Below are 25,631 nucleotides of genomic sequence, written 5' to 3'. Positions count from 1 at the left end.
GTTGTTAATAACTTTCCCATCTTATTGTGTCCTTCATCAATTATTTCTATTTCTTACACACACACACACACACACACACACACACACACACACACACACACACACACACACACACACACACACACACACACACACACACACACACACACACACACAGGTGTTCAAAGAAAGTGCATCACCCCTTAAAATTTAATTGTCATCCGAATAACATAAGTATATGGAAATATTTTTTACAGATTGCATCAGATAAGATTTACACGTGTAGGTAATGATGTAATATTGCATCAGCTGTTACTTTCAGCTATATAAGCACGCTCTGCAAGAGTTGCAGTCATTCCTTGCTTCTGTCAGGATGGCGAGTTACGTGCAGTTGATGCCACAAAGAAAGAGTGCTATTGTTGCTTTACGTGGCAATGTATGTTCTTCCCGTCATATTGCTTATAGAGTGTCTTGTAATCAGTCAACAGTGAGTAGATTTCTTTCCAAACTCAAGAATACTGGTTCTGCTGATAGGAAAAAAGGAGTCTCTACGCCAAAACAGGACGGTGTTTTGAAGTGCTTATACCTTAAAAACAGTAAAACTTCTTCGTCTGAGCTGAAAAGAGAATGGGAAGAACATACAGGAGTGGTAGCAAGTGCATTAACAGTCAGAAGACACCTCTTCAAAAATGGACTTCTAGCCCATCATCCTAAGAAGAAGCCCCCTCTTCACACAAAAAAATGAAAATGGCCTGATGAAAATTTGGTGTAAGGAGCATGTCAAATAGACCCCCTCCCCCGAGCAGCAGAAGTCAGTTATTTTCTCGGATGAGAAGAAATTCAACCTGCATGGCTCCAATGGGAGACAAACGATTCGCCGTAGACATGGTGAAGAATACCACCCAAACTGTATTGTGTCTACAGTGAGATTCCCTACCAGCCAAATGATATGAAGGTGCATTTTGTATCATGGAGTAGGTCACCTCAGTTTATAAAAGGTTCCGTAAATGCCACTGGATACCTGGCTATATTGGAAGGCAAATTGCTGACAACCATTAGAGACCATTTCAACATGCCAAGTAACTGCATATTTCAGGATGACTCTCAAAAAGTGTAAGTAAGCTCTTCTGTAGTTACTTTAGCTTTATTTCTGCATTAGAGGTTTGACAGTAATGTGTTTACATTTGTTACAGGTGAAAAAATGGTTGGAAGAACAGTCCATTACAACTCTTAGCTGGCCAGGAAATCGCCTGGACCTGAATCCTATAGAGAACTGTTGGCATAATGTGGAATCTGCAGTGGCCAGAAAGAAACCAAAGCCCCTTTGTGAATTTCATAATTTGTGTTTGGAACCACGAACTATCAATTGATTATCTTCAGATATTGATCTTGTCGATGCCTCGACAGTATGCTACTGTCATCAGGGCCAGAGGTGGTTCAACTAAATATTAGTTTGCACCTGGTGAACTTTTCATTCTGTTTTCCATTTAAAATGATAAACTGAAGCAAATTGGGGGCCTCTGATAACATTTCAGCCATAATTGTCGTGTTTACCAAAACTGTTGTATAAAGGTTGCAAATACTCATTTTGGAATATTTTGAGAGCACATGTCAAATATTACTTAGCTTTGCCTTAACTATTAATAAATATCCTTTGTTTATAGTTATATTTCTATTTGTGATGCTAGTCATTAATGTAACATACCATCGCGAAAACAGGTTAGAAATGTGAAATTCCTAAGTGATGCACTTTCTTTACACACAAGTGTATATATATATTTTTTTTAAATTATATATATATATATATATATATATATATATATATATATATATATATATAAAATAATAACTAACATTTAAAATGCCTGAAGAATTTTTAAAACATTTTAATGTGTTATTTTACACATTTGTGCATACAAACCCAAAAATAAGTTTTGAACATTATATTTCTAGTAGTCAATGTTTGTACTTTACAGCTGGACGGCATGGGAAAGACAGTTAAAATAATACTAGACTGCAAAGGGTTAATACTGCTGCCCATTCACTTGTTACTTTACTTCACTTTATTTTGTTTCAATTTGCAGTCCATTTGAAAATTGCTCCTCTTATGTCATTATAATTTTTAATAATGGCCACTGTCTTTCACCCTCCTCTTGTGTAATACTACACTACAATCCCAACTCACTTCAGTTTATACAATAGCATGTCATGTGGAACCATTATCAAAAGTTCATTAAAATCCAAATATAATGTGTTACAGTATCTACTTTGATTTTACTGGTAACTACTGTGTGCCAGTATAAATTTCAATCATATTATTAAGAATGAATCAGCAAATTGTACTGAATAATGAAAAATAATTATAAAAATATTCCCCTATAAATTCTAATCATATTATTAAGAATGAATCAGCAAATTGTACTGAATAATGAAAAATAATTATAAAAATATTCCCCTATAATGAAAAGTAATTTTCAAAATATTTAAATTCCCAAATGATTACCTGCATGACACAGTTATTTCCACTTCAGAAACAGGTACTGAAGCCCTTCCTGGAAGAAATGTCTGCTCTCTAGTTGCTAACATTTTCCTATAAGAATGATCAAATAAAATTAAAAACTTGAAAAATAAAGTAGCATGCCTTCCTAATTTTTTAAAAATTTTAATGGAAAAACTGGAAAAATTTACCTGGAAAGTAAAAAAAATTTAAAAGAGCAATTTATTTGAACAAAAGGCTTAGTAATGCCATAGTCATTGTTAAAGTTGGAATGGAGGTTAGGTTTACTGGTGAAGAGCTACTATAACCAAATTGCACCTTAATGCCATACCTGCATGTTTCAAGATTTCCTTAGCATAATGTAATATAATGAAATTTTTGCATATGGTTAGGTTAGAAAAATTCAGTAAAGTATTGCAAAAGGATAAGACAGCTTTTATTTATAAATAAGATGATCTACTCACCAAGAGGGTTCAAACTGGGTGATTACCTCAGAGCCACAGTAAATTGGAACAAATAGTTGTTTTAAATTAAGTAGTATGGTTAACTATCCATAATTGATGCTGCCAGCTCTGACCAATTATAACTTTATAAACATAATTAAAATAAAATTACAAATAAAAAATATATAAAAATTACAAATAAAAATATAAAATAAATAAATAAAATACAGAGAATCGACTGTAAAATATAATTTAATTTAAAATACAATAGATGATATAATATATATATTGTATTAAAAAATGTTAAACCCATATTAAACTCATAACTACTGTAAAACTGTTTTACAGTAGTATGAGTTAAACGCTTTTAATGTATAGAATTTTAAAGTTTTTATAGTAATACAGGTTTAACGTTTTTTAATACAATATATATATTATATCATCTATTGTATTTTAAATTATATTATATTTTACAGTCGATTCTATGTATTTTATTTATTTATTTTATATTTTTATTTGTAATTTTATTTTAATTATGTTTATAGAGTTATAATTGGTCAGAGCTGGCGGCATCAATCTGACCCTGCACCTCTACAAGAATAACCTCACTGATAAAATCTCAGCAATAGATTTCCTGACCACAGAGGCCTTTTTAGTGAAGTATGGTTAACTATTCATATTGTATTCTATAAAGACTGGATAAAAATGAATTAAAGGAAATCAGAGAGAAAACAATGCTGTTGTTATGCCAAAATTTGTCAACACTTCCTTAAGGGACATCACCCACTTTGGAAAGCTCTAGTTTAGATGATCCCTAATAGATACAGACTGATAGTTACAAGGGAGCCAGGGAACTGTTTTGAGGGATGGCTCCATTTTTTTAAACTAAAGGCATGCCTGACTGATCAAAAGAGATCAGCGACCTAGACAGCAAATATGTAGGAAAAAAGTAAACTATCCAGGAAGCAAATTAGAAAATACAGAAACACAATTTAAAACAACAGAAATAGTAAAGATTAATAATGTAAATGACATGTATAAAAAAATGTAAGAATTTTAATGTAATATTCATCTTTGTCATCTTTGATTTCGAATTTCAACTTCTTTATAAGGTAATACTTTATAAGGCTCTGGAGATTTTCAGTCCTTCAGCATGCAAATTCGCCTGCATATACACTAATGCAGGCGAATGATATAATTTTAAGTATTTTTCACCAACCATATGTTGAAATGACAAAATAAAACGAAAGCCACAATTTTGATAACTTTACAATTAAACTTACAATAAATTACTATTTACAGTGGATATAAAACAAATAAAATATCATAAATACAATAAAATATACCAGGTTAAAAGCAATAAAATATCTGAAGCTTTCGAAGGCTCCGCCTTCTTTCTCAACAGTACGCTTTTTTACTTTACAGTGCAACTTTAAATACCCGCAGGTTCACAGTACATGTCACGTGCTTTGATGGCATGTGCACTGTTCTCGTGCGTGTTGGAACCAGAAATAGTATTTTTTTTTTTTTTTTTTTATGAAAACCCCAAACACGAAAGGTATCAAAACCTATAGTACTTAGAACCGTGCATGGGTTGAAGGAGAAGTATGGGCGGGGACCGGAAACTTTGCTCTAGAGAATTTATTGTAAGTTTAATTATAAAGTTATCAAAATTTTGGCTTTCGTTTTATTTTGGTCATTTCAACATACGGTTGGTGAAAAATACTTAAAATTATATCATGAATATACCCAACCCCGGAGGCCCATTTGGAGAGTTGATCTTGCTGTTTGGAGCCCACTGGCAGGGTCCTAAAATGGCAAAACCAACTGAATACTTTGGCCAAATGGGAAATTTCCCACTGTTCCAATCTGTCCCTGCATCTCTACAAGAATAATCTCACTGATAAAATCTCAGCAAACATTACATTGTTTTTGGGTTTTAAGCACATCAGCAACTTTAGCCATATTGCACTGCATATATTATGTCTCTAAATTGCATATATTCTGTGATCAATTTGACTGTGTGCTAGACAAACAACCTGAGTTCCCAAGGAGGGGGGCATGCTACCCTCATCTGAGACCAACTAACTCAGCTCCCTGCAAAAAATGGCCCATAAAAATTCCTCACATCATTGACAGGATTCGAACTTAGGTCTTTTTTCCACCCAGTGGGTGGGAGGACAACGAATGTACCAACTGTGCTACCCGCAAGAGCCAAACATTAGGATCAGAAGAGTTAAAATAGTAATCCAATGAAGGAAAAGAAATCATGAGATTATCCCAAATTGTATTTTGTATTCTTGTTATGCCAAAAAAAAAAAAATATAGGAATACCATGAAGGAGAGACTCCCCTGGATAAAAGTTCATCAGCAAGTTGTGAGCTGAAGTTTCTGGAGGCCCACTAATATTAACTGTGTACTTTGAAGGATTATTGGTGAGAAGAGATTAAAAGTGTAGGGTGTGTGTGTGTGTGTGTGAGGGGGGGGGTGGTAATAGGATTGCCTGGTATCCCAGTTGTTACAAGAGCAATAAATGCAGTTTTATTCTTCAGAATTAAATGCTATATGTCATATCACTGTTGAATGGAAACTGATAGCATATGCCTTTATACTCAGGATAATGCAAAAACATCTATAAAGTGGCACACACCCAGATATTTTGTCTGGGGAGGGGGCTGTACATTCCAAATTATAAACATTAACACGCAATTATATAAAAAAAAAATGTTCTTGGTGTGCGAGAGACTTTAGTACCCTAAGGATGCATCTATGCATACAATCTGAAAATGAAAAGCATTCAACTGATGCAATAGTATGCTGATATTAGAGGATGATAAAGTGATGCTCAGTGGTGACAATTTCGTGTGTACAGAAAATAGTAATGATATAATGATCTTTGGGGGGGGATACAATTATACAGTTTTGTGGCCTATGCATTACACACATGTACATTTGTTAGCACAGAATGGTGAAAAATACACACCCACCTAGTATCCCTTTCAGTAACATACACAAAATTTTGAAAATATTGTTTCTTATCATGATTTGCCACCTAAAATAGGCACTGTTAGATGCACTACTGCATATACGGTATATGCGTGTTAAGGTACAATATGAATTAGGTGCTTGTTATGCCATGCAAGAGCAAGGTTTTGCCTGAGAGCCAACAAACACTAGCATCAGCCCTGTTCCCAATTAAAATGTATGAGGATGGAATAAATAAAACTGTATATTTCACATTCAATGTAACAGTCATATAGTTAAGCATTATTCAGTTAAAAACAACACTGGTTATATTTTATACTGTATTAAAAACTGACAGAGACAAGATATTTCAATGCCTAGGAATTACTATTAATAGTGGCAAATGATGAAAGAAAGCAAGCCTATAACAGCAGCAGGCAAAAAGACAAAACAAAAAATAACCTTCCTACATCACACCACCTGTCCATCCCTTCCAACAGTTTTGTTATTCTTTGAATTTATTTAAACTATTCACTACGAAAATACAGAAGTAAGTTCATTCGTGAAATCAACAATCCACTGGCTGAAGGCACATTTATCCTGCAGCCATCCTTCCTCAATTTGAATTTATATCCTCCAGTGTGTGTAGAATGAGAGAGGATGAATGTGAGTAGCATTGTACTTACTCAATCCATTCAAAGGCTTAAACACCTACAATCAGATCATCTTGATGATAATCAAAATGATGTCTCTGCACCTGTAGGAAGCATTTCAATGATTCGTGTAAATCACTGAAAATACTCCATCAGATATCCTGGCAGACTGGCAGCAGTGCACAGACAAATTCATATCTGACTGCACAATTAACCCCTATGGTCTTTTTCATATTCCAATAACCTGAGTATAGTACCACACAGTTACCTTAATCTGGAATTACTGGTAACCATATATAGTACCCTGAATTTAGTATTAATAATAATATAAGTAGTGGCAAATGATGCAAGAAAGCAAGCTTATACATCATCAGCAAAAAAAACATATCACTATTCCATCCACACCAGCAGATTATGTAGTCCTTCCTTGAATTTATTCAAAAACTAGAGAGACTGAAAAAACACAAACTACTGAGATTGAAAAAACAAATGAAAGTTTCTTCCAAGAAGCAACCACCAACTGGCTGAAGAAACACTTACATACATCTATCCTGCAAAGATCCTTCCTCAACTTCAATTTATGCAATGCGTTTAGTGTGAGAAAGATGAATGCCATCAGTATTAACATTATCAATCCATTCAAAGCATTAAACACCCCAATCAGGTGACTTTGCAAGTGGCTAGTCTCTAGATAGTAGTAGTGGCAAATGATGCAAGAAATCAATCTTGTATAGCATCGGCCAAAAAAAAAACCTTACACACTTCGAGAACTTCTTGGTTTCCAAGCCTTTGCAACTGCAATATTTCTTAGACAGAAGACTCTTCTGCATCTGGAAGCCTTGGATTTGTAATGCAGTATGGTATAGTTTCTTTAAGAACGATTTTTGTGAAATCATTCTTAAAGGCTTTGCTGGAGGGATGTCTGCTATATCCACTGCGACTCCAGCTCCTTGTGCTGGCATTTCTGTTCTCGGCAGCACCTTGCACTATTGGCTTTCCAACAGACTGTGAACAGATGCAGCCCTTTCCAATGAAGTTTCAACTTTGTCTGAAATTTAATTATATGTATATTTATTTTTTATGTAATTTGATTATTCTCAGTTTGTTCATATCAATCTTTTTTGGTCATGGCAGTTTTTCCCACCCTCCTTATACTTGGGTAAACAGGAGAGGGCGTATATAAGAGTACTGCTAAATTATGTGTAACTCACAGCAGGGTTGCCATTGGTTGGCTGGGACCACTATAATTAATAAATAATAATCCATCCATATCCTCTTTTCTTTGTCCAGTTCTTCCTTAAATTTATTCAAACCATCTAATTCCACAACAACAGATGGAAGCCTGTTCCAACAATCGACCACCTGCTGGCTGAAGGCAAACTTCCACACATTATCTGCAACCATCATCAGCCTTTTTCAATCCACTGCAGGATGAAGGCCCCTCCAGCAACTTTCCAGTTCCTTCTGTTTTGTGCAATGGCCATCCATTTACTACCCACAAACTCTTGAATTTCATTGTCCATCTCTATTGTTTTCTTCCAGGTTTTCTCTTAGCTCCTCTTGGGTACCATTCTGTTATTTTTTTAGTCAATCTATCATCATGTCTTCGAGCTATGTGTCCTGCCCAAGACACATTAGTTCTTTAGTTTTGATAAGAATGGCCTATACTTGAGTTTGCTGCATAATCCATGTGTTTCTCTTCTTATCCAACAGTCTGATTCCCAATATAATTCGTTCCATTCTTCGGTGTGTACTTCTCAGCTTCTCTTTCATTCTTTTGGTGAGTGCCCAAGTTTCACTCCCATAAGTCATGGTGGGGAGTATACATTGGTTCATTATTTTACATTTCAGACAAATTGGGATATTGCTCCTCAGTATGCGAATATATTTTCTGAATGCTATCCATCCAAAATTCATTCTTCTCTTGACTTCCAGCCATTTATCATTATTACAGCTAATGACTTGTCCCAAATAAGTATATGACTCCACCTTTTCAATTACTGCTCCTTCAATCATTATATCCCTTTCTGTGCCATACTTGTTCATCATTACCTTTGTTTTAGCCATATTCATCTTTAGTCCAAAATCCTTACTAACTGTGCATAACTGATTCAGATTTTCTTCTAATTCTTTGGGATAGTGGCTTATCACCACAATGTCATCTGCAAATTGTAAATGGTTTAGGTACTCTCCATTCACATTGACTACTTTCTGCGACCACTCTAATCTTCTGAAAGCTTCCTCAAGGACAGCAATAAACAAATTCGGAGATAGTGTCTCCTTGTCGAACTCCTTTCTCAACTTTAAATTTACTACTGTCTTTGTCTAGTTTAATAAAGGAGGTAGCATTCTCATAAATTTTCTTCAAAATCATAATATATGGGTTATCTATGCATTGTCTTTCCAGTGCCCGAAACATTGCCTTATGCTGTATGGAGTCAAATGCCTTTTGATAATTCACAAATACCAGCCATAATGATGTTTTATATTCATTTGCTTTCTCCATTAGCTGTGACATTACATGAAAGTGATCCACAGTTGAGAATCCTCTCCTAAAGCCAGTTTATTTAAGGAACCACTAGGTGCCAGTGATTATAGTATGCTGAAGTGGGATTTACTCAAAGAGGTAACTACCATCAGGGGTAAAGGGAAGGGTTTTTGCTTTCATAAAGCAGACTACGGCAGTCTGATACAGTATTTATATTCTATACAGTGGGACCAACTGATAATGTTGCCAACAGCAAATTCAAAATGTGAAGCATTCAGAGAATTTATCTTGGAAGCTACTAGGCTTTACATACCAACTAAGAAATTTTGTTCAAGGATTGGGCCTAAATGGATGTCAGATGAACTAATGAGACATATGGCAGAGAACAAAAATGCATGGGATACATATAAATTAATGGGTAACATGGAAGCCTATGATAGATACAAAGGGTACTAGGAAAGTTTTGCAATACAGCTTTGTTTATTTAATTTTTTCAAAGTAATTTCCTCTACATTCAATACACCTCTCCATCCTCCGAAACCAATCTTTAAACCAGTTCTGCCAAGTTTCACTAGGGAGTAAAGCACACTCGTTGTCCCAAGCCCGTAGAAGGTCCTCATCACTGGAAAACCGCCTCCCTTTTAGCTTCATTTTCACATGCGGGAACAATGCAAAGTCGCAGGGAACAAGGTCTGGACTGTAGGGAGGGTGCTCGAGAAGTTTCAGTCCTGTTGTAGTCAAATATTCGGTGCAGGCTTTGGCGCGGTGAGCTGGAGCATTTTCGTGATGGAGGTACCAGGTGTCCATTCTTGATTTTGGCCGCAGGTTCTTCATAGATCCAATGACTTTAGGCAGGCATTGTTCAGTATACCACTTAGCTGTGACTGTCTTCTGCGTGTCCAAAACGACACGTTCCACAATTCCACTCGATTTGAAAAATACACTATCATTTTCTTCTTTACAGATCGGGATTTTCTGACAATTACGGGTGTGTCGTCATCATCAAAGACCCAAACTTTGTTTTGAGCCTTGGTCGGCAGATCGTAATAGTACAGCCAAGTCTCGTCACCTGACACGATGTTGTTCACATACCTGAGATTGTCCCTTATCAAACTTTTTTAACATCTCCCGGCACCAAGTCACACGTCGTGTCATCTGCTCTTCAGTCAGTTGATGCGGCACCCAGAGAGAACAAAGTTTCTTCACGTGCAAATGATCTTGCAGAATCGAACGAATTGCTGGTGCATTTATGCCCAAAGTATCCTCTATCTGTTGGTAGGTCACTCGCCTGTTTTCGTCAAGCATTTTCCTCACAGCAGTAACGTTTTCCTCCGTAACTGATGTTCGTGGCCTTCCCAGCCTCTCAGAAACCTCCAGAGTGAAATTTCCCCTTTGGAATTCTCTATACCACCTGAATATCGTTGTACGATGTGGACAATCATCATCTAGTGCAAGAGTCATTTCTTCTAAGCACTGGTCTGTGGTTAAACCACGCACGAAATTATAACGCAAAACTGTCCTTATCTCATTTCGTGACCACGATGCCATCGCAAGCACTTTACACTCTCACTACTAATGAATAACTGAGCCCATCGACTTGGCGCGGCGGCTACTATGCACGTATGAACATGTCTCAACATGCAGCAACAAGCAGCTTCCTGTGATTCATTGTTGCGTCATATTGCAAAACTTTCCTAGTACCCTTTGTATAAGCTGGCCTGTAACCAAGTCACAAAGGAGATTAGGCAGAAAAGGCAGATTATGAGAAATCTTTGGCAAAGGATGCAAAGAAAAACAGCAAAGAGTTCTTTATCTATGTGAACTCTAGAAGGAAGGGGTTGAATCAGATTGGTCCACTTGATATCAATGGTTCAACTGCTGATGATCCTGCTCAAGTGGCTAACAAACTAAATGAGTATTTTGCATCTACATTCACACATGAGGAGTTATTCAGGGAGGAGAATGCCAGAGGTGAATTAAACTCTGGCAGTGAGCTAGATGATTTTGTAATAATTGAGAGGAAAGTGGAGGAGAAATTGTTAAAGATAAACATAAAAAAGGCACCCGGGGTGAATGGGATCTATCCAGTTATATTAAATGAGGCAGCAAAGGAAGTAAGCAAACCCTTAGCCATAATTATGAGAGCTTATTTGGACTCAGGGAGGTACCCAGTTCCCTGAGTCCAGGGGACTGGGTACCTCCCAGTGGAGATGGAGATATGCAAATTTGACCCCAATTCACAAAGGAGGATCAAAGGGCGAAAGAAATAATTATAGACCTGTTAGTTTAACTTCTGTTCCAGGAAAACTAATGGAGGCACTGACTAAAGAAGCACTGCGGGATCATCTAGACAAGATTTCAGTTATACCTCGGACACAGCAGGGTTTTGTTAAGGGAAAGTCTTGCCTGACCAATTTAATTGGATACTATGATGTGGTCACAAAGGAACTGGATGCAGGGAATAACTTTGATATCATATATTTGGATCTTAGAAAGGCTTTTGATACTGTTGCATATGGAAGACTGCTGAACAAATTGGAGGCAAATTACTGCTATGGATAAAGGCATGGTTGAGTGGGAGAAGCCAGAGAGTGGTAATCAATGGACACTGCTCATCGTGGACTAATGTTATTCGTGGAGTCCCTCAGGGTTCAAGTGCTGGGTCCATTGTTGTTTTCTGTATTTATAAATGATGTTGACGATGGTATATGAAGTTTAATGTCCAAGTTTGCAGACGATATGAAGATTGGCAGGGTTGTGAAGGACACTAATAATAGTACGTTGCTGCAACAGGATCTAGAAAAGTTGAGCAGATGGGCTGAGAGGTGGCAAATGAAGTTTAACATCGACTAATGGAAATTACTACATATGGGAAGCAGTAACCCCAGAGTAACGTAACAACTCTGTGGTACTACACTGACAGTGGTAGAGAACGAAAAGGGTAATTGTGCAGGCAGATATGAAGTTTTCTGAGCAGTGCAGACGGTCTGGAAGAGTAGCTCATGGGGTCTTGTCAATGATATACAGGAATTTTTCTAGCAGGGATAAGGACCTGATTATCCCCTTGAGTACTGTATATAGGTTTAGAGGCCTCATTTTAAGAAGGATGTAGAGCAGCTGGAATGAGTACAGAGAAGGGCACCAAGATTAGTGAATGGAACAAAGGGTTGCTCTTACAAAGAAAGGCTTAAGTTTTGCAAATTAGTGTCTGGAGACTAGGCACCTGCTAGGTGATTTGACTGAGGTGTATAAAGCCTTGAACGATTTGAGCATACTCAATGCTGATGGGATTCTTCCTCTTGCTCAGAATAATCACCTGAGAGGGCATAAATTCAAATTGAGGAAAGATAGATGTAGGATAGATGTGTGACAGTTTGCCTTTAGCCAACGGTTGGTTCGTTGGCGGAAGACTTCAATCCTTTGTTGTGGAAGCTGATAGCCTCAATAAATTTACAGCTGAGGTAGACAGGTATTTGGAACGAACAGAGGGGTGAAATGGGAACGGTTTTTTTTTTTTTTTTTTGGCTGATGCTGATAAGCTTGCTTTCTTGCATCATATGCCTCTACTAATGCTCTTTCGGTTGATTCTCAACAAGTATTCTTTCTAACCTGTTAGTAATGATCCTTGTTAACAACTTGTAGATGTGGAAAAACAAGCTAGTTAGTCTATAATTTCCAATTTATCTCCTTTCTTATGCAGCAAAACTATGATTGCATTATTCCACTCCTTAGGAATTACACATTTTCTAATGCATTTTGTGAAGTCTTGCCAGTTGTGTCATGCCTCCTCCTCCCAATTTTAACAACTCTACAGTAACTTCATCTTCCCCCGGAGCTTTCTGATTCTTCATTTTCTTCAATGCATGTTCTACCTCATCAAGAAGGATATCAGGTATGTTGTAAGTGTTACTAATTTGTGATCCATCTTCCCCACTGCTTGCATCATTCCCTTGCTCCTTGTATAACTCTTTATAGCAGTCTTCTGTGCTATTTATAAGTACACCATCGCTATTCTTCAGTTTCAGTATCATCTGTCTTTCTGTATTATTGCTCTTGGCTGCTGATTTAAATCCTTTGTTTTCCCTTAATGCTTGATCTACTTTTCTTATCTTAAATTTTCTTGTCTTCTCTGAGTCTCTTTCTAATGGCTCTGCATAACTTAGTATATTCAATTTTCTCCCCTGTCAGTGTTTTTCTTGCTCTTCATTTGTTGTCTTTGGTTCATCATGACAAGTGTTTCTTGACTGATTTTTTCTTCTTTGGATTTCTTTTTACCTATAGGTTTCTTGGGTTTTATCACTTTCAGAAAGCTGTAATATTCCTCATCGATATCTTGGTCCTGAGCAGTCTGCAGAAGCTCAAACTTGTTCTTAAGTTCCAGTATATATGGCTTTTTCGCCTCTTCTGTTATCTCAAAGACCTTCGTATTATTTACTCGAGTCAGTTTTTTCCTTTCTTTTCATACATCTATATCAAGTGTACATCTTACCATTATGTGATCACTTCCAACATTTACCTTGTTCAGGACAGTAACATCATTCACGATATATCTTCTGTTAGTGAGGATGAAGACAATTTTGGCTCTTCCATGTCCACTTTCTGTTTACCCTTTTCTTGAAAAAAGTGTTCATTATTGACATTCCTCGAGATTCTACAAATTCCACAAGTCCTTCACCCCTTTCATTTCCTTCACCAATTCCAAAATTTCCTTTAGTCCCCTTTCTGTGCTGTTTTGTCTCTTTCTAACCTTAGCATTGAAGTCCCCCATAATGATAGTGTAGTGAGTTTTCTGTTCATCTAGAAGACTCTCAATTTCTGTGTACATTTCTTCAACCTCTTCATCATCATGGCTCGATGTTGGTGCATAAATCATTATAACCTTCAGCTTATACCTCTTAGAAATCCTGAGTAGTAGTCTTGACACCTTGGTGGTGTACTTTTGAATTCCAAAATGTTGTTTTTTATACCTTTATGGACCAGAAAGCCAACTCCACCTTCACAGTACAGCAGATTTCCACTTGATAAACTTATAAGTGATTCATTTCTTCTTCTTGTTTCAGCCAAACCGATGATATTCCAATTCACATTTTCTAATTCCTTTTCCAGCTCTAATATCTTGTCTTCACCAACGAGCAATCTTACGTTGTAACAGGCTAAGTTTAGTTTGCGCACATGGAAGCCTGGTCATACCCAGAGATTCTTAGCACCCTCTTCATCCACTCTGATCCTGTCACTGCCATAAGAGGGAAAGTAAAAGCCGCTGGGGACTGAGGGCCATTTGTTTCATCTTACTGTCATGAGCTGGAGGGTTTGGTCTTTTCTTCTTCTCGCTGACCAGGCATCTTGAAGAGAACCACTGTACACGTTCATTGCCACCTAAGTAACGTAACAGGGCTTACCATCGAGGTGTGCATGAGTGGATTTTAGGGTGGCAGGCTAACTGGACTTCTCCTAAATCGTCTGAAACAGAAAGATATTTGATCCATCAGTGTTTTAGACTGAGTGTCTGATAACACACAGAATGCCTGTTCCACTCTAAGCCCCTATCTGAAACCATCCTTCCTCAACTTGAATTTTTGCCCCCTCATGTGCACAGTCTTAGTAAGAGTCAAATGTCAACAAATCTTCTTTCAACTTCTCATCCTCCAACCCATACAATTACTTTGAAATTACTAATGATCTTGCACAGATTGTTCATTTACCTACATGAATACCAGATAATCCTAATCATACAGCCAACACGCTTGATCTTTTTCTCACAAACAACCCTTCTAAGTACACGGTCGAAGTGAGAGGTCCTTTAGGCACTTCAGATCACAACTTGGTGATTGTCTCTTCTCCAATGGAGGCTTTATCTCATGGCTATTCCCAACCTCGTGTTGTTTACAAAATGGGATGACCCGCGAGATTTCTTTTCTTCTTTTCCTTAGTAGGATTACTGTTTCAAAACTTCTGATGTCAACGTTTACTCAGATCGAGTCAAAGAAATTATTCTTGCAGGAATGGAATCCTTTATCCCACACTCCACTTTAAAATCTCGTCCTTTATCTAAACCTTGGTTTTCCATTAAATATGCTAAGGCTGTTCAAGAGAAGAACGTTGCATATCGTAATTGGCTTGTTTCTAATTCTTCAGTTTCATTTTCTGCCTACACAAAAGCTCGCAACAATTGTAACGCTGTTATTAATCAGTCCAAACTAGAGTTTGAACAGGCTAAGAGTAGAAAACTTGCATCTTCCCTAATGGCAGCCAAGTATTCTGGTCTCTATTGGCCGCAACTTTTGCTCATTTCTGATCCCACCTCTGTCCAAACGAGATGGTTCTGTTATCACTTCAGCCAAGGATAAAGCTGACCTGCTAGCATCCCATTTTTCTGCCAACTCACGTATTCATGATCTTGGTAAAACACCTCCCAACACGCTCCGTTCAATGCCTCCTGTGGTCTTCGGTCAAAGGGATGTCAGTAGGATTTTGATGAATCTTGATGCTAAGAAAGCTCCAGGTCCCGATGGTATTTCTCCACTTGTTCTCAAAACCTGTGCTCTTTGCCGCCTTTTTTCACTTTCTTATTCCAAAGGTGTTTTTCCTTCTGATTGGAAATTTGCTCATATACAGCCAGTTCCTAAAAAGGGTGAGAAATCCCTCCCATCCAATTATCGTCCCATTGCAATTACTTCTACTCTTTCTAAAGTAATGGAGAAATCAATTAACCGCCAACTCTTAAACTACCTAGAAACCTTCCGTCTGATCGACGATTGCCAGTATGGATTCCGTCAGTGTCGATCCACTGGTGATATTCTGGCTTATGTTACCAATTTATGGACTAATTCAATGGAAAGATTCGGTGAAACACAAGTAGTTGCTCTTGACATCTCAAAAGCTTTTGATCGTGTTTGGCATAAAGGTCTTCTAAACAAACTTCCATCTTATGGTTTGCCAACTGTTTTTTGCAATTGGTTATCCAGTTTTCTCTCTGATCGCTCGCTGAGGTTGATGGCTCTCTGCCTTCTAACTTCTCCACTAATGCCGGTGTCCCCCAAGGTTCAGTTCTTTCCCCCACTCTTTTCCTCTTGAATATTAATGACCTTCTTCCATTGACTGAAAATCCTATCCATAGTTTGGCCAATGATAGCACACTGAATTCCACTTTCCATTTTGAGAAACCTTGCCCTGCTCAATAAGCTTCAACTTCTCGAAAATCTGCTAACAATTCTTTAAATGCCGATCTTCCGGTAATTCTCCAGTAGGGCAAAGACAACTTAGTTAATTTCAATTTTTCTAAAACTCTGTCTTGTCTTATATCTCGCAAAAAGGATTCTTCTGCTCCTATGCTTATCTTTGGTGACACTCCGATTTCTAGGCAAAATGATATATCTCTTTTGGGGATTACCCTGACTTCTAGTCTCTCTTGGCACAAGCACATTAGAAATATTGCCTCCTCTGCATCTAAAAAACTGGTTTTCTCTTTTGCTCTCGGCGTTACTTTTCTTCCAAACAGCTGCTCACTCTGTATAAATTACAAATCTGTCCTACCATGGAATATTGTTCCCACATTTGGGGTGGTGTCCCCAAAACCTCTCTCAGGCTTCTTGATTCCATTCGGAAGAGGGCAGTTAGGTTAATTAATGATTCATCTCTAACAGAGTCTCTCCAGTCGCTGTCTCATAAACGTACTGTTTCTGCTACATGCCTCTTCTACAGATATTTCCATGGGCACTGTTCTTCTGAATTGGCTTCTATAAAATCCACTCTCTCCTTCAAAACAGTCCAAACATGTGCAGCCATCAACCAACATCCATTTACTGTCCAACTTCAAACTCACAGAACCAACTTTTCATCTTCCTCGTTTATTCATTCAACTGCCGTTTTCTGGAACAACCTTCCTTCATATGTATTTCCTGAAAATTACAGTCTACAGAAGTTCAAGTTCAATATCAACAAATATCTTCTGTCTTCTCAACCTCCAACCCAAGCACTATAGGTTCTAATAAGCACTAAGTACTATAGGTTCTAATACCTCTCATGTTTGGGGTTTACATAAAAAAAAAAAAAAAAAAGAGGAAGAATACCATTGACATTTAGCTTATGCAATCTATTAAAGGCCTTAAACACCTCAATCGGATATCCCTGCAAGTGCCTAGTATCCAGATGCTGCAATTTGAAAAACTGAAGCCTTTCTTGGTAAAAGCAGCATTTCATTTGCTTCATCAATCTGGTTGCCCTTCTCTGCACCCGCTCCAGCACAACTACATCCTTCCTAAAGTGAGGCCTCCAGACCTGTATACAGTACTTAAGTTTTATTGCTTAACCATGGCCTTGTACAAAGGAATAAGCACCTCCTTATCACTGCTAACAAAGTTTCTGTATATCATTGACAAAACCCCACAAGCTATCCTAGCAGCCTATCTGCACTGTCAGAAAATTTCAATCTGACTGCACAATTACTTCCATCTCTTCATTTTTCCCTTACCATGGGTGGGGTAAAGACACGATCGTTACTACACTCAGCACAGTGGAAAATTATACTGGGATTACTGTTAGCCATATAGAGCACATTTGTCATTTGTCAATGGTAAACTGAAACTGCCAGAAATGGCAGTTGCAGTTTACCATCAACCTCTTCCAATTTCCTCTCAATCATCACAATATCATTTACATGCCTGTTAGAATTTGATAAACTTCTGGTATCCCATCCTTAAAAAATTACTTGTGTGTATGTGTGTGAGCTTAAATGCAAAATATCTATTCAGTTTGTCAGTAACCTGAGTAAGATCATCAACAGCTAAAACACATGGGCCAATGTGATTCATCCTCTTCCTTCTAGTGCAGTGGTCCCTAACAGTTCCCAAGGGCACTATGACACGCATCAATGCTGTTTTGGGTGCCTGTTGGAAGGAGTCATTCCAACAGGCACCCAAGTTTTTCATAATGAATAATGAGGGCTGTAATATGAGTAGGGAAAGTACCTATGATTAAAAACTTGCAAGTTATATCAATGCTATTTGATGTGATAAGGCATGTCAATGTTTGTTCGTAAGTAGCTTAGTTCTTCATGAGATGCTAGTCACATAACATGCTACTCTTTAGCAATTTTTAATAGTCAGCTTGCAAGAACACAGCGTGACTGCATGGAATGTGGGCTTTACTACCATATTATGATGTTGCTGTTTTCTCCTGCACTTCATGCTCTATTATACTTGGAGTTCTTCTCTGCAATAATTGTGCTACTTTTTGCCCCAAACTGAGAGGTTAGTGCCCAACATTCTCTCTCAAACTCTCAAAAGTGCCATAGGAGCAAAAAAAAGTTGGGGGAACACTGTTCTAATATTTATATAAATAAAGAAATCTTTGCTGTGTGTTTTTGCATCCTTTGCCAAAAACTTTAATAATCTACCTTAGCTTACCTAAACTTTTTTCTGACTTGATGAGCAGCCTAGTCTATATCTACCATAGGCTTCTCTATCACTTGATAAATTATATTGTTATTGTTATTTTGATTTTTAGGAGCATTAGCAACTAAGGCCATATTGCTCCGGGAATATGCGGTGGTCATTCCCTGACCTTTCCACATCCTCCATATTTGGTGGTCACGGGCTCAAACCCCGGTCTAATCAAGAAGTGTGTGCTATCCACTGCTGCTCCTGCCCACCTGGCTACAGAGGCGCCCAATAAATTATATACATTGCATGGATTTTTCATTTCTGCCCCAAGTCTGGTCAGTATATCTGATATTCATTTGGATCTAAGCCATGAACAGTATTCTTTAGTTGAAATAAAAAGTCTAGCATCTCTTATGATCACCTAAACTTTTCTTAATGTTTCCCCATTTACAATTTGCTGTTAATATCATCATCAGTTGAACCCACTGTATAGAATTTAAAAACAGTCTGTCACCTTTATGAAAGCAAAATCCATCACTTTACCCTTAATGGTAGTTACATCTTTAAGAAAATCCCACAACAGTACACTGTGTTCACTGCCACTTTGTGGTTCTTACATCTGCAGATTCTTTATGCATGAAGTGTCGTTGCTGATAACCAGATCCCTTGTACCCTCTCTAACACGCTGCTGTTGAAAACATTCATCCAATAAATCCACAAAAGTCCTGCTACTGTGTAAGTAACCAGCCCATACATTATAGTCAATAACTAGAAAGACAAAATAGCTGTTTATATGAAACTGATTTACTGGCTCACACAATTTCTCTGTATATTTGTACATTACACTCATCACAGCTATTAGGCCTCTAACACATTCATACTTCCATTTTTGTATCCCCAGTGCTTATGTCACACCAAACAGACTCAACACTACACTGGCCACCCATATCAACTGGATGCCCATCCTTGGATTTTATATTTCTTAAGTAAGGGCATAATCATCACCCATCCTATCCTGTCCATACACATTGTACTCCCCATACTGAAATTCTGCATCCCTTATTGTCTGAGCAACACCATGTCTCTAGCATTCCTACAATGTCTGCATTTGATAACTTAATCAGTACTTCGGATTCATCAAATTTATTTAATATGCTCATAGCATTGGTGTACATGCAAGTATGCATGCACTTGATCTTACTCATCCTAACACAGCCCAAGTATTTACTTGTTTCATGATTACTCCCAGCAGTTCTTTAAATCCCTGATATCTTGCTTTTAAGGTTGCTCATTCCAATAGAAGCAAAGCAAGAATCACTTTCACCTCTGCCAGCAACTATTGTTAATCCATAAGTCTGTGTATCCCCCCAAGCTATCAGTTTTCCAACCCACCTAACACTGCCTCGATAACAACAGCAAATATTCTTGCACCCTTTCTATTTAAGCGTATCCGATCCATGTAGAAGCAGCCTCTCCTGTTAACAAGCACAGACCACTCAGAAAAATTCTTCCCTACAAGCCTTGCACAATCTCTCCAGGGCAGAACTGATTGACAAGGTTCTCATCATTTAATCCTAGCTCACGACTTTTTTCAATATTGTATTTGTTAAGCAATGTCTGCAGTTCTCCTACTCTTAATGTCATCAGTGCCAATGTGCACAACAATCACTTTTTGTGACCCCAAACAATGATACTTGCTCTAGAACTTCATCAAGGTTTGTCCCTGGCAGACATACTCTGGTCCAATTCCACTTATCCTTTTTGTACAATATATTTTCCGTTTCCCTGACAACAGAGCCACCGACAACTAGCTCCTGTGGGACCAGCCCATTTTACCCTGGGGGTTGTTGCTGTGTTGTCTGATGATCAAGTGCAAGCTGTGGCATTGATGTGGGCAGCTGATAGCTTGAAGGGCCCAGCAATTTAATTCCTTCAAGGGCATCAATCCTGTTCTTCAAGCTGCCATAAAGGCCCATAACATGCATAATTCGTGTCTAATATGCTCACACTCCTTACATTGAGCACACACAAAGACATCCACCTTGGCAATAACATATCCCTTTCTGATAGCTCTGCAAACAACACACAAGCTGTACATTTTGTAAGGCTGTGATTAGCATTAGCATACGCATATGATGCAAGAAAGCAAGCTTATGCAGCATCAGCCAAAAAAAAAAAAAAAAAACTTCCAGTTCACCCCTCCGTTCGTTCGAAATACATGTCCAACTGAGTCTTAAATTTATTTAGGCTATGCACGCGCTCTTTGAGTAGACAGGGGTTCAAGCCCCTGACTGCTGAATACGGTCGATCTGTCAACCAGCACTGGACCAGCATGGCAAATTATGGTCCATTTCTCTCAGCATGAATTGTTGAGGAGGCTTCCATCCTGCAGTGGGTTGATAATGACTGCAGTACACTTTTTTACTTTTTTTTTCCAAAACAAGGGATGTAAGTCTGTTCCACCAACCAACTACCTGCTGGCTAAAGGCAAATTTCAGCACATCTATCCTACATCTGTCTTTCCTCAATCTGAATTTATGCCCTCTCAGGTGATTATTCTGAGCAAGGGGAAGAATCCCATCAGCATTGAGCATGATCAAACTATTCAAGGCATTATACACCTCTATGTGTATCCCATCCCTGCTTCTACAGGGATGGGATACACTTAAATAGAAAGGGTGCAACAATTTTTACTGATGCTGTTGAGGCAGAGTTAGGTGGGTCGGAAAACTGCTAGTTGGGAGGGGATACAAGGACTAATAGATTAACAGTAGCCACTGGCAGAGGTGGAAATGATTCTTTCACTGCTTCTATTGAAATGAGCAGAAGCCTGAAAAACAAGATGCAGGATATTTCAGAGACTGCTGGGAGTCATTGCGGAACAAGTAAACACATGGGTTGTGTTAGGGTAGCCAAGAATAGAAACAGGTGCATGTATATCTGCGTGTACACCAATGCTAGGAGTTTGGTAAATAAATTTGATGAATTTGAGGTATTGCTCAAAACATCAAAGGCAGATATTGTTGGGATATCAGAGACGTGGTGTCACACAGATATAAGGAATGCGGAACTGGAATTTGGGGAATACAATGTGTATAGAAAGGATAGACAGGACAGGAGGGGAGCAGGGGTTATGCTATTAGTTAAGAAACACAAAGTCCAAGGAAGTGAAGCCAGTCGACATCGATGGACAGGGCAGTGTCGAGTCAGTTTGGTGTGACATAAGCATAGGGAAATCAAAATTGAGAGTAGGAGTGTGCTATAGGCCTAATGACTCTGATGAGTATAATAAGATATTGTACAGGGAAATAGAGTGGGCCAGTAAATCAGAGAGTCTTATAATGGGGGATTTTAATTTCCCAGATATGGACTGGAATTTGTGGGTTGGTCACTCGCACACTAGCAAGGCTTTTGTGGATTTATTGGATGATTGTTTTCTACATCAGCATGTTCGTGAGGCAACAAGAGGGAGCAATACTCTTGATCTGATTATCAGTAGTGATTCTTCATGCATTAAGAATCTGTAGATAAATGAACCACTAGGTGGCAGTGATCACAGTGTGTTGAAGTGGGATTTACTCAAGGAGGTAACTACCATCAGAGGTAAAGGGAAGGGTTTTTGTTTTCGTAAAGGCGACTATGATGGTCTGAGACAGCATTTAAATTCTATACAGTGGGAACAACTGATGATGTTACCAACAGCAAACTCAAAATGGGAAGCATTCAAGGAACTAATCTTGGAGGCTACCAACTAAGAAATATTGTTCAAGGTTTAGGCCTAAATGGTTGTCAGATGAACTAATGAGACATATGGCAGAGAAGAAAAATGCATGGGATACATATAAATTAACATGTGACACAGAAGCCCATGATAGATATAAGTTGGTCTGTAACCAAGTCACAAAGGAGATTAGGCAGGCAAAGGCAGACTACGAAAAATCCTTGGCAAAGGATGCAAAGAAAAACAGAAAAGAGTTCTTTACCTATTTAAACTCAAGAAGGAAAGGGATGAATCAGATTGGTCCACTGGATATTGATGGTTCAACAGTTGAGGATCCTGCTCAGGTGGCTAACAATCTAAACGAGTATTTTGCATCTACATTCACGCATGAGGAGTTATTCAGGAAGGAGAATGATGTAGGTAAAGTAAACATTGGCAGTGAGCTGGATGATTTTGTAATAACTGAGAGGAAAGTGGAGGAGAGATTGTTGATGATAAACATAAAAAAGGCACCTGGGGTGGATGGGATCTACCCAGTTATATTAAAGGAGGCAGCAAAGGAAGTAAGCAAACCCCTAGCCATAATTATGAGAGCTTCTTTGGACTCAAGGGAGGTACCCATAGACTGGAGATGTGCAAATGTAACCCCAATTCACAAAGGAGGATCAAAGGCTGACACAAGTAATTATAGACCTGTTAGTTTAACTTCTGTTCCAGGTAAATTAATGGAGGCACTGGTTAAAGAAGCACTGCAGGATCATCTAGACAAGAATTCAGTTATAGCTCAGACACAGCATGGTTTTGTTAAGGGCAGGTCTTGCCTGACCAATTTGATTGGATACTATGATGTAGTCACAAAAGAACTGGATGCAGGGAATAACTTTCATATTATATATTTAGATCTTAGAAAGGCTTTTGATACTGTTGCACATGGAAGACTGCTGCACAAATTGGAGCAGTGTGGCATTGGAGGCAAATTGCTGCGTTGGATAAGGGGATGGTTGAGTGGCAGAAGACAGAGAGTGGTAATCAATGGACACTGCTCAACGTGGACTAATGTTATTAGTGGAGTTCCTCAGGGTTCAGTGTTGGGTCCGTTGTTGTTTTCGGTGTTTATGAATGATATTGATGATGGGATATCAAGTTTAATGTCCAAGTTTGCAGATGATACAAAGGTTGGCAGGATTGTTAAGGACACCACTGACGCTATGCTGCTGCAACAGGATCTGGAAAGGTTGAACAGATGGGCTGAGAGGTGGCAAATGAAGTTTAACATTGACAAATGTAAAGTACTACATATGGGAAACAGTAACCCCAGAGCAACGAATCAACTCTGCGGTACTACACTGACAGTGGTGGAGAATGAAAAGGACCTGGGGGTAATTGTGCAGGCAGATATGAAGTTCTCTGAGCAGTGCAGATGAGCTGCAAGAGTAGCTCATGGTGTCTTGTCAATGATATACAGGAATTTTTCTAGCAGGGATAAGGAGGTGATTATTCCCTTGTATAAGGCAATGGTTAGGCCACATCTTGAGTACTGTATACAGGTCTGGAGGCCTCATTTCAAGAAGGATGTAGAGCTGCTGGAACAGGTACAGAGAAGGGCAACAAGGTTAGTGAATGGAACAAAGGGTTGCTCTTACGAAGAAAGGCTTAAGTTTTGCAAATTACAGAGTCTGGAAACTAGGCACCGGCGAGGTGATCTGATAGAGGTGTATAAGGCTTTGAATGGTTTGAGCATGCTCAATGCCAATGGGATTCTTCATCTTGATCAGAATAATCAGCTCAGAGGGCATAAATTCAAATTGAGGAAGGATGGATGTCGGATAGATGTGCGGAAATTTGCCTTTGGCCAGCGGGTGGTTGGTTGGTGGAACCGACTTCCATCACTTGTTGATGAAGTTGATAGCCTAAACAAATTTAAGGCTCAACTGGACAGGTATTTTGAGCGAACGGAGGGGTGAAATGGGAGTGGTGTGTTTTTTTTTTTTTTTTGGCTGATGCTGAATAAGCTTGCTTTCTTGCATCATGTGCCTCTACTAATGCTAATGCTATCAGATCACCTCGCCGGTGCCTAGTCTCCAGACACTTTAATTTGCAGAACTTAAGCCTTTCTTCGTAAGAGCAACCCTTTGTTACATTCACTAATCTTGTTGCCCTTCTCTGTACTTGTTCCAGCAGCTCTACATCCTTCTTGAAATGAGGCCTCCAGACCTGTATACAGTACTGATCATTACAGTACTCCAGACCTGTATACAGTACTGGCCTGATCATTGCCTTATACAAGGTAATAATCACCTCCTTATCCCTGCTAGAAAAATTCCTGTATATCATTGACAAGACACCATGAGCTACTCTTGCAGCCCATCTGCACTGCTCAGAGAACTCCATATCTGCCTGCACAATAACCCCCAGGTCCTTTTCATTCTCTATAACTGTCAGTGTAGTACTACAGAGTTGATACGTTGCTCTGGGGTTGCTGTTTCCCATATGTAGAATTTTACATTTGTCAATGTTAAACTTCATTTGCCACCTCTCAGCCCATCTGCTCAACCTTTCCAGAACCTGTCGCAGCAACATAGCATCAGTAGTGTCCTTAACAACCCAGCCAACCTTTGTATCATCTGCAAACTTGGACATTAATCTTGATATGCCATCATCAATATCATTTATAAATATAGAAAACAATAATGGACCCAACACTGAACCCTGAGGGACTCCACTAATAACATTAGTCCACGATGAGCAGTGTCCATTGATTACCACTCTCTGTCTTCTCCCCTTCAACCATCCCTTCATCCACAGCAGCAATTTGCCTCCAATGCCTCATTGCTCCAATTTGTGCAGCAGTCTTCCATGTGCAACAGTATCAAAAACCTTTCTAAGATCCAAATATATAATATCAAAGTTATTCCCTGCATCCAGTTCTTTTGTGACTGCATCGTAGTATCCAATCAAATTGGTCAGGTAAGACTTTCCCTTAACAAAACCATGCTGCGTCCGAGCTATAACTGAAGCCTTGTCTAGATGATCCTGCAGTTCTTCTTTAACCAGTGCCTCCATTAATTTTCCTGGAACAGAAGTTAAACTAACAGGTCTATAATTACTTGTAGTAGTAGTAGTAGTAGTAGTAGTAGTAGTAGTGGCATGTGATGCAAGAAAGCAAGTGTATGAGCTTATGCATCATCAGCCAAAAAAAAAAAACAAATAACACCATTCCCTCCAAATGCCTGTCCAGTTCCTCCTTAAATTTATTCAACCTATCAACTTCCACAACGACAGATGGAAGTTTGTTCCAGCAATTAACCACACGCTGGCTAAAGGCAAATTTCCGCACATCTATTCTACATCTGTCCTTTCTTAATTTGTGTCAGCCTTTGATCCTCCTTTGTGAATTGGGGTCAAATTTGCACATCTCCAGTCCAGTTCCCTGGACTCAGGGAACTGAGTACCTCCCTGAGTCCAAATAAGCTCTCATAATTATGGCTAAGGGTTTGCTTACTTCC

General features: G+C 38.5%; 1 protein-coding gene across 1 annotated transcript in view; it reads right to left on the bottom strand.

The window, feature by feature from the left end:
* The window catches only part of LOC150076225 (copine-8-like), a 324,722-nt gene that overhangs the window by 289,783 nt on the left and 9,308 nt on the right, over positions 1–25,631 (bottom strand). The window contains exon 2 of the mRNA XM_090387972.1: positions 2,483–2,569. Within this exon, the coding sequence (XP_090244098.1) occupies positions 2,483–2,565 (83 nt within the window). The 5' untranslated portion in view covers positions 2,566–2,569. The remainder of the gene's footprint in view (positions 1–2,482; positions 2,570–25,631) is intronic.

This window comes from Mastigoproctus giganteus, chromosome 13 (genome assembly GCF_048544385.1).
Source record: "Mastigoproctus giganteus isolate SK-2022 chromosome 13, ASM4854438v1, whole genome shotgun sequence".
NCBI classification, from domain to species: Eukaryota; Metazoa; Arthropoda; class Arachnida; order Uropygi; family Thelyphonidae; genus Mastigoproctus; species Mastigoproctus giganteus.
Note: the sequence above shows the minus strand (reverse complement) of the source record. Positions and strands in the feature narration are given on the sequence as shown.